The following is a 15,836-nucleotide window of genomic DNA, read 5'->3' as shown; positions in this document are numbered from 1 at the left end:
GCGACCCCATCCCCAGACAAGCGGCAGATGACGACGACGACAGCGAGTACAACAATTTAAATCGGTTACCACTAACCAACAAGAGCGACAAGTCTCTAAGCAAGAGTCATTGTGATCCTTGAAGACACTAACATTGGGTCCAGCAAACCATTCCTAAGTACCGTTGTACTCCCGGAAAAAGTGTGTCTTGAGCCCTTTCTTGAAGGTGGGGAGACAGTCAGTGTCTCTTATGGAGGTGGGGAGTTGATTCCACCACTGGGGGCCAGACAGGAGAAGAGCTTGTGTTGGGACCGGGCAGTTTTGAGCTGTGGGACCTTGTCTGAAGAAGACCGTAGGTGGTGGGTGGGGGTGTAAGGCTGCAGGAGAGACTTGATGTAGTCGGTGCAGTCCCGTTCACTGCTTGGAAGGTCAGTACCAGGGTCTTGAATCTGATGCAGGCCGTGATGGGTAGCCAGTGGAGGGAGATGAGGAGCGGGGTAACACGGGAGCATCTGGGTAGATTGTAGACCAGGTGGGCCGCGTTCTGAATCCTCTGAAGCGGGCGGGTTGCGCATGCTGGGAGACCGGCGAGCAGCAAGTTGCAGTAGTCCAACTTGGAGAGGACAGGTGCTTGGACGAGCAGCTGGGTGGAGTGCTCAGACAGGTATCTCCTGATCTTCCGGATGTTGTACAGGGTGAATCTACACGACCGGGAGACTGCAGCAATGTGGGCTGTGAGGGAGAGCTTGTCATCCATGGTAACCCCAAGGTTCCTGGCAGAGGATGAAGGGGTCATCGTCGCAGATCCCAGGGTGATTGAGAGATCGTGGGAGATGGAGGGTTTGGCCGGGATGATGAGAAGTTCTGTTTTGGCGAGGTTCAGCTGAAGGTGGTGCTTGGTCATCCAGGCGGAGATGTCTGTGAGGCAGGTCTCAATCCTAGCTGAGGATCGGTCGGGGGAAACGACAGGTACAGCTGCGTGTCGTCAGCATAGCAGTGGTAGGAGAAGCCATGGGAGGTGATGATTGGCCCAAGTGAGGTGGTGTACAGGAAGAGGAGGAGGGGTCCATGGACGGAGCCCTGTGGGATACCAGTGGAGAGCTGGCGGGGTCCTGACACTTTGCCTCCCCATGAGACCTGGTAGGATCTTCCCGACAGGTAGGATGAGATCCACTGGAGTACAGTGCCAGTGATGCCCATCTCAGAAAGTCTGGAGAGCAGGATCTGGTGGTTAACCGTATCAAACGCTGCAGAAAGGTCCAGCAGAATGATGACGGATGACCTCGAAGCCACTCTGGCAGACTGGAGGGCAGTGGTGACTGAAAGGAGGGCAGTCTCTGTGGCCAGTCTTGAAGCCTGATTGGTTGGGGTCAAGCAGGTTGTTCTGAGAAAGAAAGTTTGACAGTTGGTTAGATACAGCACGTTCAATTGTTTTTAAAAAGAAGGGTAGCAGTGATACTGGTCTGTAGTTATCGAGGATGGCTGGGTTAAGGGAGGGTTTTTTAGTAGAGGGCTAACTTTGGCCTGTTTGAAGGCAGAGGGGAAAGTGCCGGATGCAAGAGAAGAGTTGAGGACATGGAGAATATAAGTTATGATGGAGGGAGAGATGGTTTGAAAGAGATGGGAGGGGACTGGATCAAGGGGACAGGAGGTGGGCCGATGGGAGAGAATGAGGTCAGAGACCTCTGCCTCGGACAGGGGAGAGAAAGAGTTTAGACATTTAGTTGGGTCAGTCATGGAGGGTGAGGGGGTAGGAAAGGTGGGTTTAGGGAACCGACTGCTAATGACTGCAACTTTTTTCTCAAAGAAGGAGTAGAAGTTGTCTGCTGTCAGGGTGGTGGTGGTGGGGGGGGGAGGTGGGTTAATAAGGATGGAGAAAGTAGAAAAGGTTTGTGGGGGTTTGAAGCTGAGTTATTTTTTTCAGAAAGTAGAGGGTTTTACCACCAGTTATGTGAGAAGAGAAGGATGTAAGGAGGGAGTGATACTTATCAAGGTCCAGACCGTCTTTCGACTTACGCCACCTCCTCTCAGCAGCCCGAAGGGTGGACCATTCTTCACAAATAACATCAGTAAGCCACGGGTAAGGAGGGAGAAGATCGTGCAGGCCTGGTTGACAGGGGACATAGAGAGTCAAGTGATGCAAATGGTAGGGGGATAGGGAGCAGATGTTGCGCCGGAAAGTTACAAGGGGAGGGGAGGTAGGAGGAGTTGGAGGGAGAGAGACAGATAAGAGTTTTGGATAAAGTAATGATCAGAAATGTGCAGTGGGGTTACAGAGGTTAAGTCAGTGATAGTTACATGTCAGGATGAGGTCTAGCTGTTTGCCTGCCTTGTGGGTTGCCGGTGTGCTCAGCAGCGTTAGGTCGAAGGAGGTCAGGAGAGACAATAAGTCGACGGCCTGCGTTCCTTGGAGGTGGATGTTGAAGTCCCCAAGGACTATCAGGGGGGTACCATCATCCGGGAGGACGTTGAGGAGCATGTCCAGCTCCTCCACAAAGTCGGCTAGCGGTCCTGGTGGGCGATAAAGAACAATTAGGCATGCTTTGATAGGATCAGTTAGCATCACATAATGGTGTTCAAATGATTTGGCAGTAACAGAGAGTGGTGTGGATGTGTATTTAATATGTGGGGAAAGAAGCAAACCTGTCCCACCACCCCGCCCGGATGAGCGGGGGAGAGTGAATGAAGGAGTGGTTGACGGAGAGAATAGCTGGAGTTGCAGTTTTCTCTGGGCGGATCCATGTCTCTGTCAGCGCAAGGGCATGAAGAGAAGCCTGGGATGCAAACGCCGGGATGAAGTCTGCCTTGTTCACAGCAGACTGGCAGTTCTAGAGCCCTACGGAAAGAGAGAGGACAGGTGGAGAAGATCTGGATAGGTAGTGAAGGTTAGAAGTTGACTGTAAATACTTTGTGACATATCTACGTCTACGGGTAGTGTAATGAACAGGAATTCTAAGGAAACACATGCTAGCTATGAATATGTTCTAGGTAGAATAGATACAAATAGGTTGATACTTATCAGAAGAGGTGATCCGCCTCGTCGGCCATCCTCGGTGGACTCCCGCAGGTAGACTCCCTGTCTTTGTTCGACTGAGTCTTCGTGCACCGAGGCTGCCAGACGAGGCTGCCTCCGCAGTGCTAGCCACCTTAAATATGCTAATGCAAAGATACAACGCCCCCAATTAACGTCAAACATAAGGCGGCTCGAGTACCCAGACTACCCTGAAACCGAAAATGACTCACTGGCTAGCTACTCTTTAACAGTTTCAGGCCGAATCCCAATACTGTCCCTTCCCCTTCCCCTAGCCCTTAATTTGCCCCTAGCCCTTGGCCCTCAAAACTGAGGGGTAAGGGCTACATATCCCTAAGAAATGGGACGCCACTTGGTTATGGGTACATCATCTAGCACATATCGATATCTCCAAAGCAAGTGGTGTTATGCACTGATATCAAACAAAATTCGCTGCTAATGGAGTTTACTTAAAACTGTAGACATTAGGGGTGTAACAATATATTGTGGAACAATATATCGCAATACAAAATGTTTACAATATGTATCGTAGAGTTATGGTAATATTTTTACAATATGATGTCCGTTTGATCCTATTGGTTGAGCGCGCAACCTACTCTGCACCTGCTTGCATTCACAGAAATCGCTTGGACTGAGTTAACTAAATTGTATGTACAACACAGAAAATTCTTTAAAATGTTTAATGTTTTCAAAATAAATCTGTTTTGAATTTCAGTTTCATTTTACATTTTCTTCAATATCTCGTGATACGTATTGTATCGTACACCAAGTATCGTGATACATATTGTATCGCTGGGTGTGATACGCTGAGTTTAGCTGAGTGTACCGTTTCACCCCTAGTAGACATGCTAGTCAGAGAAATGCGGGACTGTTGTGCAAATCAGCACTGTATTAGTGTACCAAACTAGCGATTTGTAGAAAAGTTTCAATTAGGAAAATGGTTGCAAATATATATGTACGGGACTGTGTATACCAGAAAACAAGACTGGCATATTTTTTTTATCAATTAATTAAGCCGAAAATATTACATTTATCGGGCTCTCTGGATAATCTGGCCGCCATTGTTGCCGGTCGCGCAGTATTCACATAGCCCTAGGTTTCAAGTAAGCTCCCGATCTTACTTGGTTTTAAGGGGTGTCAAAAAGAGTATTGGGACACCACTAGCTCTCACGGGAATGTGCAAAACTAAGGGGAAGTGGTAAGGGGGAGTATTGGGATTTGGCCTGAACTGGTTATCTAACTGCTGTCTCTTCAGGACTACCCATGAGACTAAGTTTTAGCTAAACACAATATAAACAACAGCCTTGATTACTCGCAGTCAATACGGTGGTCTCGGTGTTCACTCAGCAAGACATTATACGCAACATTCCCAGCTGTAGGATTTTGTATTCAAACATTGTTTTATCCTATTTTGGATGACAGATACTAATAGCTTTTGTTGTGTCACATAGCCTAAATTTGTGAGGACTCTTCCTTTAAAGACCTGACAGAAAGAAGCGGAAGAATGACCTGGACCAATATAACAAGTCTGAAACTGCTGTCAAGCCACAAAATTCACAAAGAGTGAGTAACAATGAGAAATAGAACTTTCGAAGTAAGTGAAAAGTAAATATGGCACAATGTATTTCTCAGTATGCATATTTTTCTATGTAACAGAACACAACCTAGTTCATTACAACCCTGGTTGGTATTGGTTTTATTTAGGAATAAAATTGTGTGAAACACAAACAGGTAGGTGTATCTGCAGCAAAAATACAAGAAACTTGTAAGTAAATTGATGAATTGTAACAAACCAAACTTGTAAACTAACCATGCGCCAAGGAAAATCAGCAGGCTTGTATCAGTTGTGCAGATCTTCTTGTATGATTTAAATATAAGCTTAAACACAATCTGTCAATACAGGGCGGTGACAAGTATCACTGTGACACAAAACGGGTCAGCTGTTTTTTCAACATCCCAAGGTAAGTTATCTTATTGTTTTTTTTTCTTTTTCATATTTTATTACCAGTTCAAAAAAAAATAGACGGATATTAATTGTCCGTAAGTTACAATCTTTTCTTCATGATTAGCTAAGAAAGGTCTGTCTTGTTCCACAGACTCCACACTGAAAATGTTTTCCAAAGAGTCAAATGTATTTCAGCGGAGCATGTCCTTCTCCAATATGGTATTTATTTTATATAATTGTATCCTCTATAGTAGTTTCTTCCAAAATAATTTAACTGTTACTGTTCTTACTTTTCAAGGCTTTATCATCCTGCTTGATGCTCCCTGAAGATAAAGCTGTGGTTTGTTCCTCCTGGGATAACAATGTGTGAGCATGTTCTTCTGATAATTCTCCATTCGTGTAGCATATTTAATAAAATATATATACAGTCGCTATACAGTATATATGTACAATATATGCACAGTACTGTGTAAAGTCTTAGGCACAATAAAAAAAATTAAAAAAATAAAACAAATGTTTTAAGAAATAATGAAATGAAGACTAAACTTAAAGTGAAACTAAACTAAATATCCTTCTGCTCAGTACTGTATATGTACTGTATATATCTACATCTATACTATAATGGTATACATCTCTGTCTGTCTCTCTGTGTGTGTGGGTGCAAGATTTATAGTGGGATTTTAGTGGAACGATTAGCTCAGGAACCTGGCTTTGTGTAAAGTTGTAATTTTGCAGGTGTCCGTCTTAGGACCCAAGGACTTTCCGTCCCACGTTTGACCTTGTCTGGATGAGCTTTTCAAGATTGCAAAAATTAATTTGCCGCCATATTTTGTGCCTAATTGTGACAAATGGATCTCTTGAGAAACAAATATCACAGCAATGGTCCTGAGCTCCACGAAGCGCTTGAGTTTTCTGGGTATAATAGAAGCACTTTTTAAATTGATTTTACAATATTAATACTGCCAGATGAGCAGTGCTGTGCTGACTGCTGGCATAACATTGAATCAGTTTCTTTCAAAGGTTTTCTTCCATGGATGAAATACTGGAAGAAATAAGTCATTAAATTGTATTAAGTATTAGCATTATAGTATATTATTAAAAAAGTGGAAGAATGGACAGTATGAGGGAGGGGTGTAACACCCTATTCCAGAGCTCCAGACTGTGACCAAATTGACCAATTGTCGCTTTTATCGTTTTTGAGACAGTGCGAGCATTTTTTTAAAGCACTCGCGCATGTGCAACATATAAATTTGGAATTTATTGGATGTGCACAACGTCAGCACACGTTAGCAATAGAAACAATGTTCTAGTAAGACAGCAATATCAGCAACCCCTCAGCATTAGTACCGTAGCTAAAAGTCCAGGAAAGTTGAGGCTATTTTTTGCTAGGTACCTATAAACCTAGCTAAAAGTTGTGGAAAGTTTAGGCTATTTTTCGCTAGGTTCCTACGAACATGTCTTAATCTGCCAGAAAAGTGGATTCCCCTTCGTTCTTTTGGTGAGCAGTTTCACAAGCCCTTCTTACCCGGCGTCTTGGAGCCGAGCAGCTAAATACTTATTTAGCAATAGTGTTGCTACTGTATCCCTGTCTGTTTGCGCTGTTATACTCAGCAAGTATTGTGTCGTGATGTCGGGGGAGGACTGATCGAAAAGTGCATCATACATTTAAGTAATTTAGCTAAGACTTGCATGTACAGTACGTAATGTCACATTAAATGTATTTAAATTCAAGCTTATGTGATGGGTCGTTGTATATCAGTTGTAAAAGTGTCAGGAAAAAAACGGACCCATCAACTGACGCAAGCACACCCTACAAATTGGCGATTCTAGGATCAGACCTTTAGGGGTGCTCAGCCCCCAATGAGAATGTGACGTGAATACAGTCCCTTGCAAATGTGCTAAACCCCCTTGCTAATTTAAATTTCACTGGATAACAATTAATACTTTTATGTATTATAATGCAAAATATTGAAAGAATGAAAAAACGAAGTATGTCCCTTTCTTAGGGGTGCTTGAGCACCTCTAAAAAGGGTCTAAAATACGCCATTGACTTGTACCCTCTCTAGTCACATTAATAATTACATTGCAGGTTTATATAAGGTGTGCCCCTAAATTTTCCTCTTGCGCTCCTAAAATTTTCAGTCAGGGGCTACTGTGCTCCTCGTAAAAAAAGTTAGTCTGGAGGCCTGTTTGTTGATCTTGGCTATGAGAACAGTCATCCCGCTTACATGATAATATATAAATATATTCCACAATATATTGAACACATATCTGTACATTTATTTCATGTATATATTTCCATATAATTAGGATTCCCCCGTCAGGAATAGGCGTTAAGGTGACTTCCCCCTAAAGTACCCTGCAAATTTTCAAATTAATATGTGAAGATATGACTGAATTAGAGCTGTTTGTCCTTGGACCAAATGTGACTATGATTGCCATATAGGAGCAAGTCTTATTTTATTATTCAGTAACTGACCACAGCAAAGTTTTGATCTTGGAATGGCTCAATTGGATGAGAGGTTGTGCTGAAAAACGAAGGGTTCCAGGTTCAACCTCAGACATAAGCATTTTTTTTTTTGTTGACAAAACAGTTTATAGTTTTCTGGGTAATCTCGGTGTAACTATCTATTATGTCAATTTTACAATATTTTGCCATTTTGAAGGAGGAATTCGCCATTGCTGCTTGCAGCTTTATTTTTTTACATAGAATTGAAATATATTCTACCATATATTAAACATACATGTGACACTATATCTTTACATAAATTACCAATACAGTTTCCCATATAAATCGGAATACATTATGGGGGTATTTATAGACATAAAATTGCATATATTTTGGGATATAAACACATTATATATTAATGTTGAATATGTTGCAATATATGGAAAACGGCAATCATTGCTGTATTCTGCAATATATTGCAATATATTACATGAGTATGTATTATAGTTTATAATATATTAGTAATATATTTATCATCAATATATTATCCCATGTATTATAATATAAATATGAAATCCCATATATGGACATATATTGCCTAATGTATCACATGATATTTTCCAATATACTGCAATATATTTTCCTTCCGTAAGGGAAGATGCTTGTATAGGTCAAATGTGTGTTAATACCAGTTTTTGGGCCCACCACAGTACCCTTCCAACTCACCTGTACCTTTTGACCTTCTGGACTTAATTGAGGAGAAAAAATAATAATGAATGTTGTTCAACTTGCACCACCCCAGCCACTGCCAACTGGTCGAGGTGTTGTCTGACATAGACCAGACCTTTGGATTGACAAACAACAATATTTAAGACAATTAAGCTTTGATTAAAACCTGTTAATTAGTAGCGTCACACATGTGATCGTTCGAAAGCGGGCCCTACAGAGTCCCGTCACACGTGTGATTCTGAACATTCCAACCGACTATTTACCGATTGACAAAAACTATATGACAAATGCTATAGTATGGCTTCAAAATGTACAATTATAAGGCTAACAGGTAACACTAGCAGGTATTAACAGTTCCGTAAAAAAAAAAAATTCACTCTGGTGGAAGCGTTGGTAATTTTTAGACCTCACTCCTCAATAGGTTAATCTAGCGAAAGTGCATCATAATTATATCATACCTGTTTCGATGAGATCAGGCCTCTCTGTCCAGGTGGTTTGAAATTTGGTAGAAGTATTGCTGCAGCGATCAGTTCTGGGTCCTTCATTATGTCAGCAACCTCAATCTCCTACCGGAAGATTTGGCGCCTGGTAGGCAGCCTAGATGCTGATCATTCATCAGTGGTTGCGGGCGCTATTTTCTTTTTTTTTACTCTACAGATGGATTTGATTTGTAACGTAGTGAAATACAATACTTCAATCAAAACGTGATCAAGTAATCGCATCTGGGATTGTATGATGATACTATTGGCCCTCTTGAATTTAAATGAAAAGCAGTCTTTCAAATGTGGCCAATGATTTTCGTCATTTTGGGCAGCAGAATTCGATGTTTCAGGTAGCGCCATTTCTGGAACGGATGGATTTGATTAGTAATGTAGCGAAATACTAGCCTGACGTTGTCATACTCATAATTCTAGTCATTCGAATATGAGTCTGAAAACTCTCCGTTGGGCTGTGACTACGGAGCATGTTTCAACCGAACTCGTAAAACAAATGCCTCTTCGCTCAATTGGATAGAGCAACGTAATATGTTGTTTGTTGAAAACGAATTCAACCCAAGGGCTCTTTCGTGACGTTGTTGATTACGTTACTGTTGATCATCTGTCCATCATCGTATAAAGCCCGCCCTGGCAATTTCATTGGTCCGTCCAGATCCTGGTTTTATGTAGTTGTTCCCAATACGAGACCCTCCAGACCCAACTTCCCGACCACATTTTTTTGTGGACGGGGAGAAGTTGGGCTGGCAGCCAGGCTAGCGAAATACAATACTTCACTCAAAATGTAATCAAGTACATTTTAAAATACCGATTTTGAAAACGACTTGAAAAATACAAATTACACAACAAAACTACTCAATACAGTAATGTGAGTAAATGTATATTGTTATTTTCCACCTCTGCAACCGACCCCTGGAAAGCCCAACCCCCCATACCAATTATCACTCAGTTTCACCAAATAACTTAATAAGTACGAAGTACTTAATAAGTACTATGCAAACAGTGTAACTACATAGCAGTTCATATGTAACTATAATGTTGTTCCATGTATTACTACTATAGATGTTATACATATTTGTATGGTAGTTAATGCAGTGTTTCCTTTAGGATTTGTTTTGCAGTGGGGGCAGGTCTATCCGAACAACAACCCCACCCCAGCCCTGCCACCAAATGTTTTACGTATGAAATGGAACTGTATGCTTAATTTGATCTTGACATATAGGCAGGGATGCACTTAACGTTTTCAGTGAGTTACGCAGGTGAGTACCAGGAGATGGTGTCTGGTACGCAGCCCCCAAAATTCAGCAGACTGCAACTTGGCACGTAACTCCCCGCTGATTGTGTGAGCGATGCTCTGATCCGTGTGCCCCCTTCACGTGAATGATATAGATATGCACCTCCGACATTTACTCCTAGCTGCTTCAGTAAAGTAATATATTCAGAATAGGAAGACATGGGACGTGCGTGTTTATCTTTAAGGAAGGCGAGGAGAAACATTTTAAACAGAGTCTCGCCATCTGGCAAGTGGGCGACTAGACATTTCTTCTCGGCTAACTTGTTTATTAGCGATGGCTTGCGCCACATTCGTGTGCAGTCAAATCGATCAAAACACAACTTATATACAAAACACAAAACTGTTTAATAAACATACATGTAGACATGTGTAAAAACGTTTTATTATATTACTCAATTTCTCTGCTAATCTGTCGATACAACTAGGGAGTTCCCGCCGGGCTACTACAGTATAGTAACTAGCTAGAACAAAGTTACGTAATGTGACGAGAGACTGAATTTGAAAGTAAAAAAAACCCACCAGGAGCACCGACAACCTCGGCAAACCTGTGCTAGGCCTCATTCTTTTAATTAATTTCTTTGTACAAATACAGGGAAGTATCGTACAGGACTGGATATGCAGCCACACAGTCGATTAGCTTCTCCTCCATCTTAAAAACTGAAAGCTAGAAATGTTTACCATGGTTGCTACGTTACAGGAAACAAGAAAACACTGCGATTGGCCATCGCTAGCGAAAAATGCTTCTCATTTGCAAAGTTGAGAAAATCTTAACTCGATCGTGTTGCGTCGCTACCCACAATGCACCACGCAAGCAATTCGCCTGGCTCCATAGAAAATGAATGGAAAACATGTTGTCGCTCGCATCGCGTTGCTGCAGTGTGAACGCAGGGTTAACGTTAAGAGCTTCTTAACGAATCTGGGAAACGCAGCCAACATAAGTTATACGACTTAAAGTTCTCAAGGACGCACACACACAATCTCAACAGGCTAGTTATCCTCCGGACAGCGGCAGTCTCTTTCTTTCTCTCCCTTAAACGCCAAGTGGGGCAAGTGCCCGCTTGCGGTGTGAAGCGTGTGTCTGTGATATTCCGACATGCAGTCAATCACTGCTGATAGATGGCCTTTTGTACGCCTGGTCATCATGTCCCATTACAGTATCTATTTCTGATATTGTGGCGGCAGAAAGGAAATGGAGGGAAAAAAATTAACATAGAGGAAACACTGTAATGTAACCTTCATGTAAAGTTTTAGCAAATGTATAATGGAGATACCTCTGATCATTTATTATTATTTATTTCCTATTTATATCATTGTTCTTGCTTTGCAGGTATTTTTACTCCATACCTTATGGTAGACGGCAGCATACTTTGATGGGACATGATGATGCGGTCAGCAAAGTGTGTTGGATGAACGACCAACTTTACACTGCATCCTGGGACTCCACTGTGAAGGTATGGGTTGCAAAACAAGATTGAGAAGTACTTGTTTACATACCTTAGGTGACAGACGCTTTTATCCGAAGCAATGTACAAATATTACTTATAGACAGTACTGCAAGTAGATCAAGGATCAGAAGCGCTTAGACTATCTACTTTATATTGTCGTTCTGTTATCCAGCCAGCTCCCAGCATTTCATCCATAAATACTTTGAAAGCAGCTGATTCATATGCCAGCAGTCAGCACTGCTAACCTGGCCATATCGGTTCTATAAGCGAATATGCTTCTAAATAACAGTAGGCTATGGTGTATCAAAAATGTTTTTGTGAATTGCCAATTGAAAGGTTGTCCAGCAAGTGATGATGCCTAAAGCAATACAAATCTAATCCCTGTAGTCTTTCTAGGCTAAACCGTTGTGGCTTTGTGTAGTCCAGAGCCATTGGTCTACACTGCAACAATTGTTGCTAATAACCTTCCTGCTACATCTACTGAAATAAACCATCCACTTATATTTGTCTTAGTTATCTAGACAGTATTTCATCTGTAAAATAGTCTTGGACACAAATAATATTGTTCAAGTCTTATGCCTTTTTTCGGTTCGCTATATCCATATAGTTTCGGCTAGCGAGAGCTAGCTCAGTATAGCTCAGTCAACTCAAGATGGCAGAGTCGAGTTTGAAAACAGCAAGCCAAACTGGGGGCAATTTTGGGGGGGAAATGTCAAACTGCTTATCCGAACAACGTCAATTGTGGCACTGCACTCCATTGGATTATAAAGAGGACCCAGGTCTGAGGTTAATTGTGAGAAACTTGCTGCCCTAAAATCCCTAAAAATAAAAAATAAATACACAGACAGACAGAGATTCCTGGAATTATTAGAGAGATACTACTTTGCTTGATTTCAGGTGTGGAAATGTACGTGTGCTGATATCTCAAGAACAAAAAGGAGCCAGCTTCAGTTGCTAGCAGAGTTTGAACATGATGCGGGGGTGAGTGTCTTTTCAAATAGCAGATCATTGTAAATTATCGTTTTCTTTTACAATGAGAAAAGTATTCTATGCTTTTAGGTAAATACAATCAGCTTGAATCCAGCTGGTACCCTTTTGGTATCTGGATCTAAGGATGGAACTGCAAGCATTTGGGACACTACTACCTTTGCATTACTACATCAAGTCAACTGCCACACAGGAACCATCCACGACATAGCCTTTAGTCCTGGTATGTGTCCTCAGTCTCAGTCAGTTTGTTTAACTTATAAAAAGGCAGCATTCCTCTTTATTATAGTATGACAGTTAGCTAGGAAGTTAGGAATGCATTGTAGGTCTCGAGTGCCAATTCTAATAATATCAAATCAGTCATACAATAGTTGAAGTTGATTAACCCTTGTATTCTCCTCGGGTCATTCTGACCCATCAGTCATTGTGACCCACCGTCGTTTGCGAAAACTTTACCGCATACAAAAACAAAATGAAGCATTTTCTTTTAACCGTTGGGATGTTTCAGACCCCCCACATTGCGAAGGTTAAAAGAAAATTATTTTTATTTGCTTTTGTATTGGGTAAAATTGGGTAAACACAACGATGGTTCGTTATGAACCTTTTGGTCATGTGACCCGAAGGCAGCACAAGGGTTAAGCTGTTCTCCATATAATTATGCATAGGGAAATAGATTATATAAATTACTATATTGCCATAATTCAGACCATACCCTAAGGTTTGCGTATGGATAGACAGTTCAGTCAAGACAATCACGTATTAGATTTGAGCATTTATTGTTACATGACATGGACATGTAGATTTAACTTTGGCGGAGTGTATGATGATCTAAGGCACATGTGTCAAACTCCGGTCCTCGAGGGCCGCTGTCCTGCATGTTTTAGATGTTTCCCTGCTCGAACACACCTGATTCAATTAAATGGGTTGTTATAACGACCATTCATTAGAATCAGGTGAGCTGGATCAGGGAAACATCTAAAACATGCAGGACAGCGGCCCTCGAGGACCGGAGTTTGACACCCCTGATCTAAGGGAAGCACTCCCTGCCTCCTCGATGCAACACATACATACATGACATGTGAGGCAGGGAGCAATAGAGATAAAATCCCTGTGATGGATAGAACACACAGACAGCATGGGGGAGAAGGGGATGGTGGAGGGCGGCAGCAGCACTGATCATACAACAACCGGGATGAGTGTGTGTCCGCGCCTCTTTTAAGGACGCCTTATCGGACGTGGCCCAATGAATATGCACTGCTAACGTGGGTGTAGTGGGCAGAGGAAGGGAAGGTGGAGTAAGACGCCTTACGTCCCCGACATGAATGGCGTGCGCTGCTCGATTGCCATGCCTGAACTAGCTGCGCTTATTAGTTCCCTTGAACACTGCTATTAAAACTGATTATCCATTTGTCACTTAGGTTCTGTGGTGAAGCTAAGTCACCACTAGATAGGACTTTTTAAAACTTTGCACCAAACTCAAAAAATATTTTACAGTCTTTATAAAAGAGAAAAAGAGAAAGCAGCTCTCTGTGTCGACAATAATATAAATATATGTTGATTTGTGTTTATTTCATATAAAAAATACAGTCTTTCATTATGGAAAAAGGGAAGGTAAGGGTTAGGAGGAAAGTTATTGGGATTACACCTCAATCTACTGTATTAGCTAAGTTAATCAAGGAAATGTTTTGGGTCTAGTTTTTATAAGGGCCTGAAACGATATTTCACTTTACACCCTGGTCTTGTTGAGGTATTTTTTAAGTCGTGTTGAAAAGGCTATGTAACTTTTCAAACGGGAAAATAAACACCAACCATGTGTTGCTGCTCTTACTTTAAAGTTAAAAAACAACCAGGAAGTTTCACTTATCTGAAGAGCAACTATAAAGTATGTACAAGTGGCAGTTGGCCTGACGACCAAAGTACTGAGCTGACTTCCTGCTGAAAATTCCTTAATTCTGGCTAGAAATGTTTTTAATTTTAAACACGTGCAACCTTTATGAAGATTTGCAAAAATTATAATGTGTTCCAAAATTTGTGATTTAGTTGTTTGTTTACAAGGGCCTTTATTTGTTCTCCCATCATACAATGACCCCAAGTTGTAAAATATAGATTTGTGTTCCCTTACAAGTTCTCTGCATTTTTTCTCAGATAGTAGACATATATTGAGTGTAGGAGAGGACTTCTGTCTGAAGATGCTTGACGTCCAAACGGGCATGCTGATCTTATCTTTGCAAGCTGAAGAGGAGCAGAGGTGAGACCATATGGTTTTCGTTCAAGAATATGACAATGTAACTGTAGTGGAAAATATGAAGACAGGCGTATTCAATTCAAGATTCAAATGTACTTGAATAGTCAGAATGCTGGATTAATACAAATTATTTATTCTGTATGTAAAGTACATTACCTCTGCGCTCTGTGATCAATCTACTGCAGGACACGTATGGCTAATGTCGTCCAGCTGAGTGATACCAACTCAAATACACATCCAGTCTTGTATAGACTCACAACATCTGTCATTCTAAACAACTGATAATTAATACAAACAATGAACTCCCTCTTCTCCTCAATGTATTGTAAACTACAAAAGGTCTCAACAACAAAAGGTCAAACAGCTGCTTCATGTACCTTACTGTACCTTACTGTATGTCTCCAACTGACCCTTTGAAGAACTTCCCCTTAGGTCATAAATATAGATTCCCTTTCAGCCTGAGCCTGTTGCCCCAACTCATTTCTGCAAAGTCTCAGGATGTTCCTTAACAATAGACAAAAAAAATCTTGTAATTCAAATTACTCTCGAACCCATATACATTCTTTCACAGTAACCACAAACATTTAGTTGAATGTTGGGTTCATGTACATAATATAAACTCAGAAATTACACATTGTTATGTGAGGGTTTAGCATTCCAACATTTCTCATTTAATCCTGGGAGAATTTTACAGTGCACAGCACAGGGGGCCATGGATTGGACGGCCTGCTTTGGGAAAACATAGCTGAATGATACAAATGACTGGGAGGGCAATGGGCCTCATTCACCAAATCTTCTTAGGAACAAATTTGTTCTTAAACCCCACTTACGCAGATTCTGGTATTCACCAATGTTTTCTTATTTGGGATTTGTTCTTAGGTAAGAACAGTTCTGTTTTAGGACTAGGTCTTACAATCCCTGGTTGATTTGCACTCCTGAGATGTGAAGTGGGTTGAAGCAGACATTCGAGATGTTTCTGGTTAAGAGTCATGGTGCTGTCTGTGGGACAAAAGGGTTGAAAAGCCTCATTGGAGTCATCAGGTGGGCATCCTCCTTCCCCGGTGTTTAGATAATAAGCCCACAACACCTCCAGAGGGCTCATCGGCAACACCTGGCGTCCCAGATGTGCCCCCCTCTGCTTTAACCCTTCTGCTCCACAGATGCTATTTTGGGGTCCAGGTGGCATCTCTCCTCTTCACCCACAGCCACCGGCTTGCCCATTCAGCAGCGCTTGAGAG

The 15,836-nt window shown here is 41.6% G+C and overlaps 1 protein-coding gene across 3 annotated transcripts in view; it reads left to right on the top strand.

The window, feature by feature from the left end:
* nsmaf (neutral sphingomyelinase (N-SMase) activation associated factor) overlaps window positions 1-15,836 on the top strand; it is a 106,732-nt gene that overhangs the window by 79,412 nt on the left and 11,484 nt on the right. Inside the window, exons 22-29 of one of the 3 annotated variants that reach the window (XR_014766262.1) lie at window positions 4,492-4,573; window positions 4,913-4,971; window positions 5,107-5,174; window positions 5,254-5,321; window positions 11,249-11,372; window positions 12,264-12,347; window positions 12,440-12,576; window positions 14,499-14,601. Coding sequence is in view for 1 of the 3 variants with exons in the window: in XM_084702605.1 (XP_084558731.1) it covers window positions 4,492-4,573; window positions 4,913-4,971; window positions 5,107-5,174; window positions 5,254-5,321; window positions 11,249-11,372; window positions 12,264-12,347; window positions 12,426-12,576; window positions 14,499-14,601 (739 nt within the window). In the remaining 2 variants the exon portion in view is untranslated. Of the gene's footprint in view, window positions 1-4,491; window positions 4,574-4,912; window positions 4,972-5,106; window positions 5,175-5,253; window positions 5,322-11,248; window positions 11,373-12,263; window positions 12,348-12,425; window positions 12,577-14,498; window positions 14,602-15,836 lie in introns of those variants that run through there. The other 2 variants (XM_084702605.1, XR_014766263.1) reach the window with 2 other exon arrangements.

This window comes from Hypomesus nipponensis, chromosome 8, assembly GCF_054491055.1.
Source record: "Hypomesus nipponensis isolate SF chromosome 8, ASM5449105v1, whole genome shotgun sequence".
Lineage (NCBI taxonomy): Eukaryota > Metazoa > Chordata > Actinopteri > Osmeriformes > Osmeridae > Hypomesus > Hypomesus nipponensis.
The sequence above is the reverse complement of the archived record's forward strand: the minus strand, read 5'-3'. Positions and strand labels throughout refer to the sequence as shown.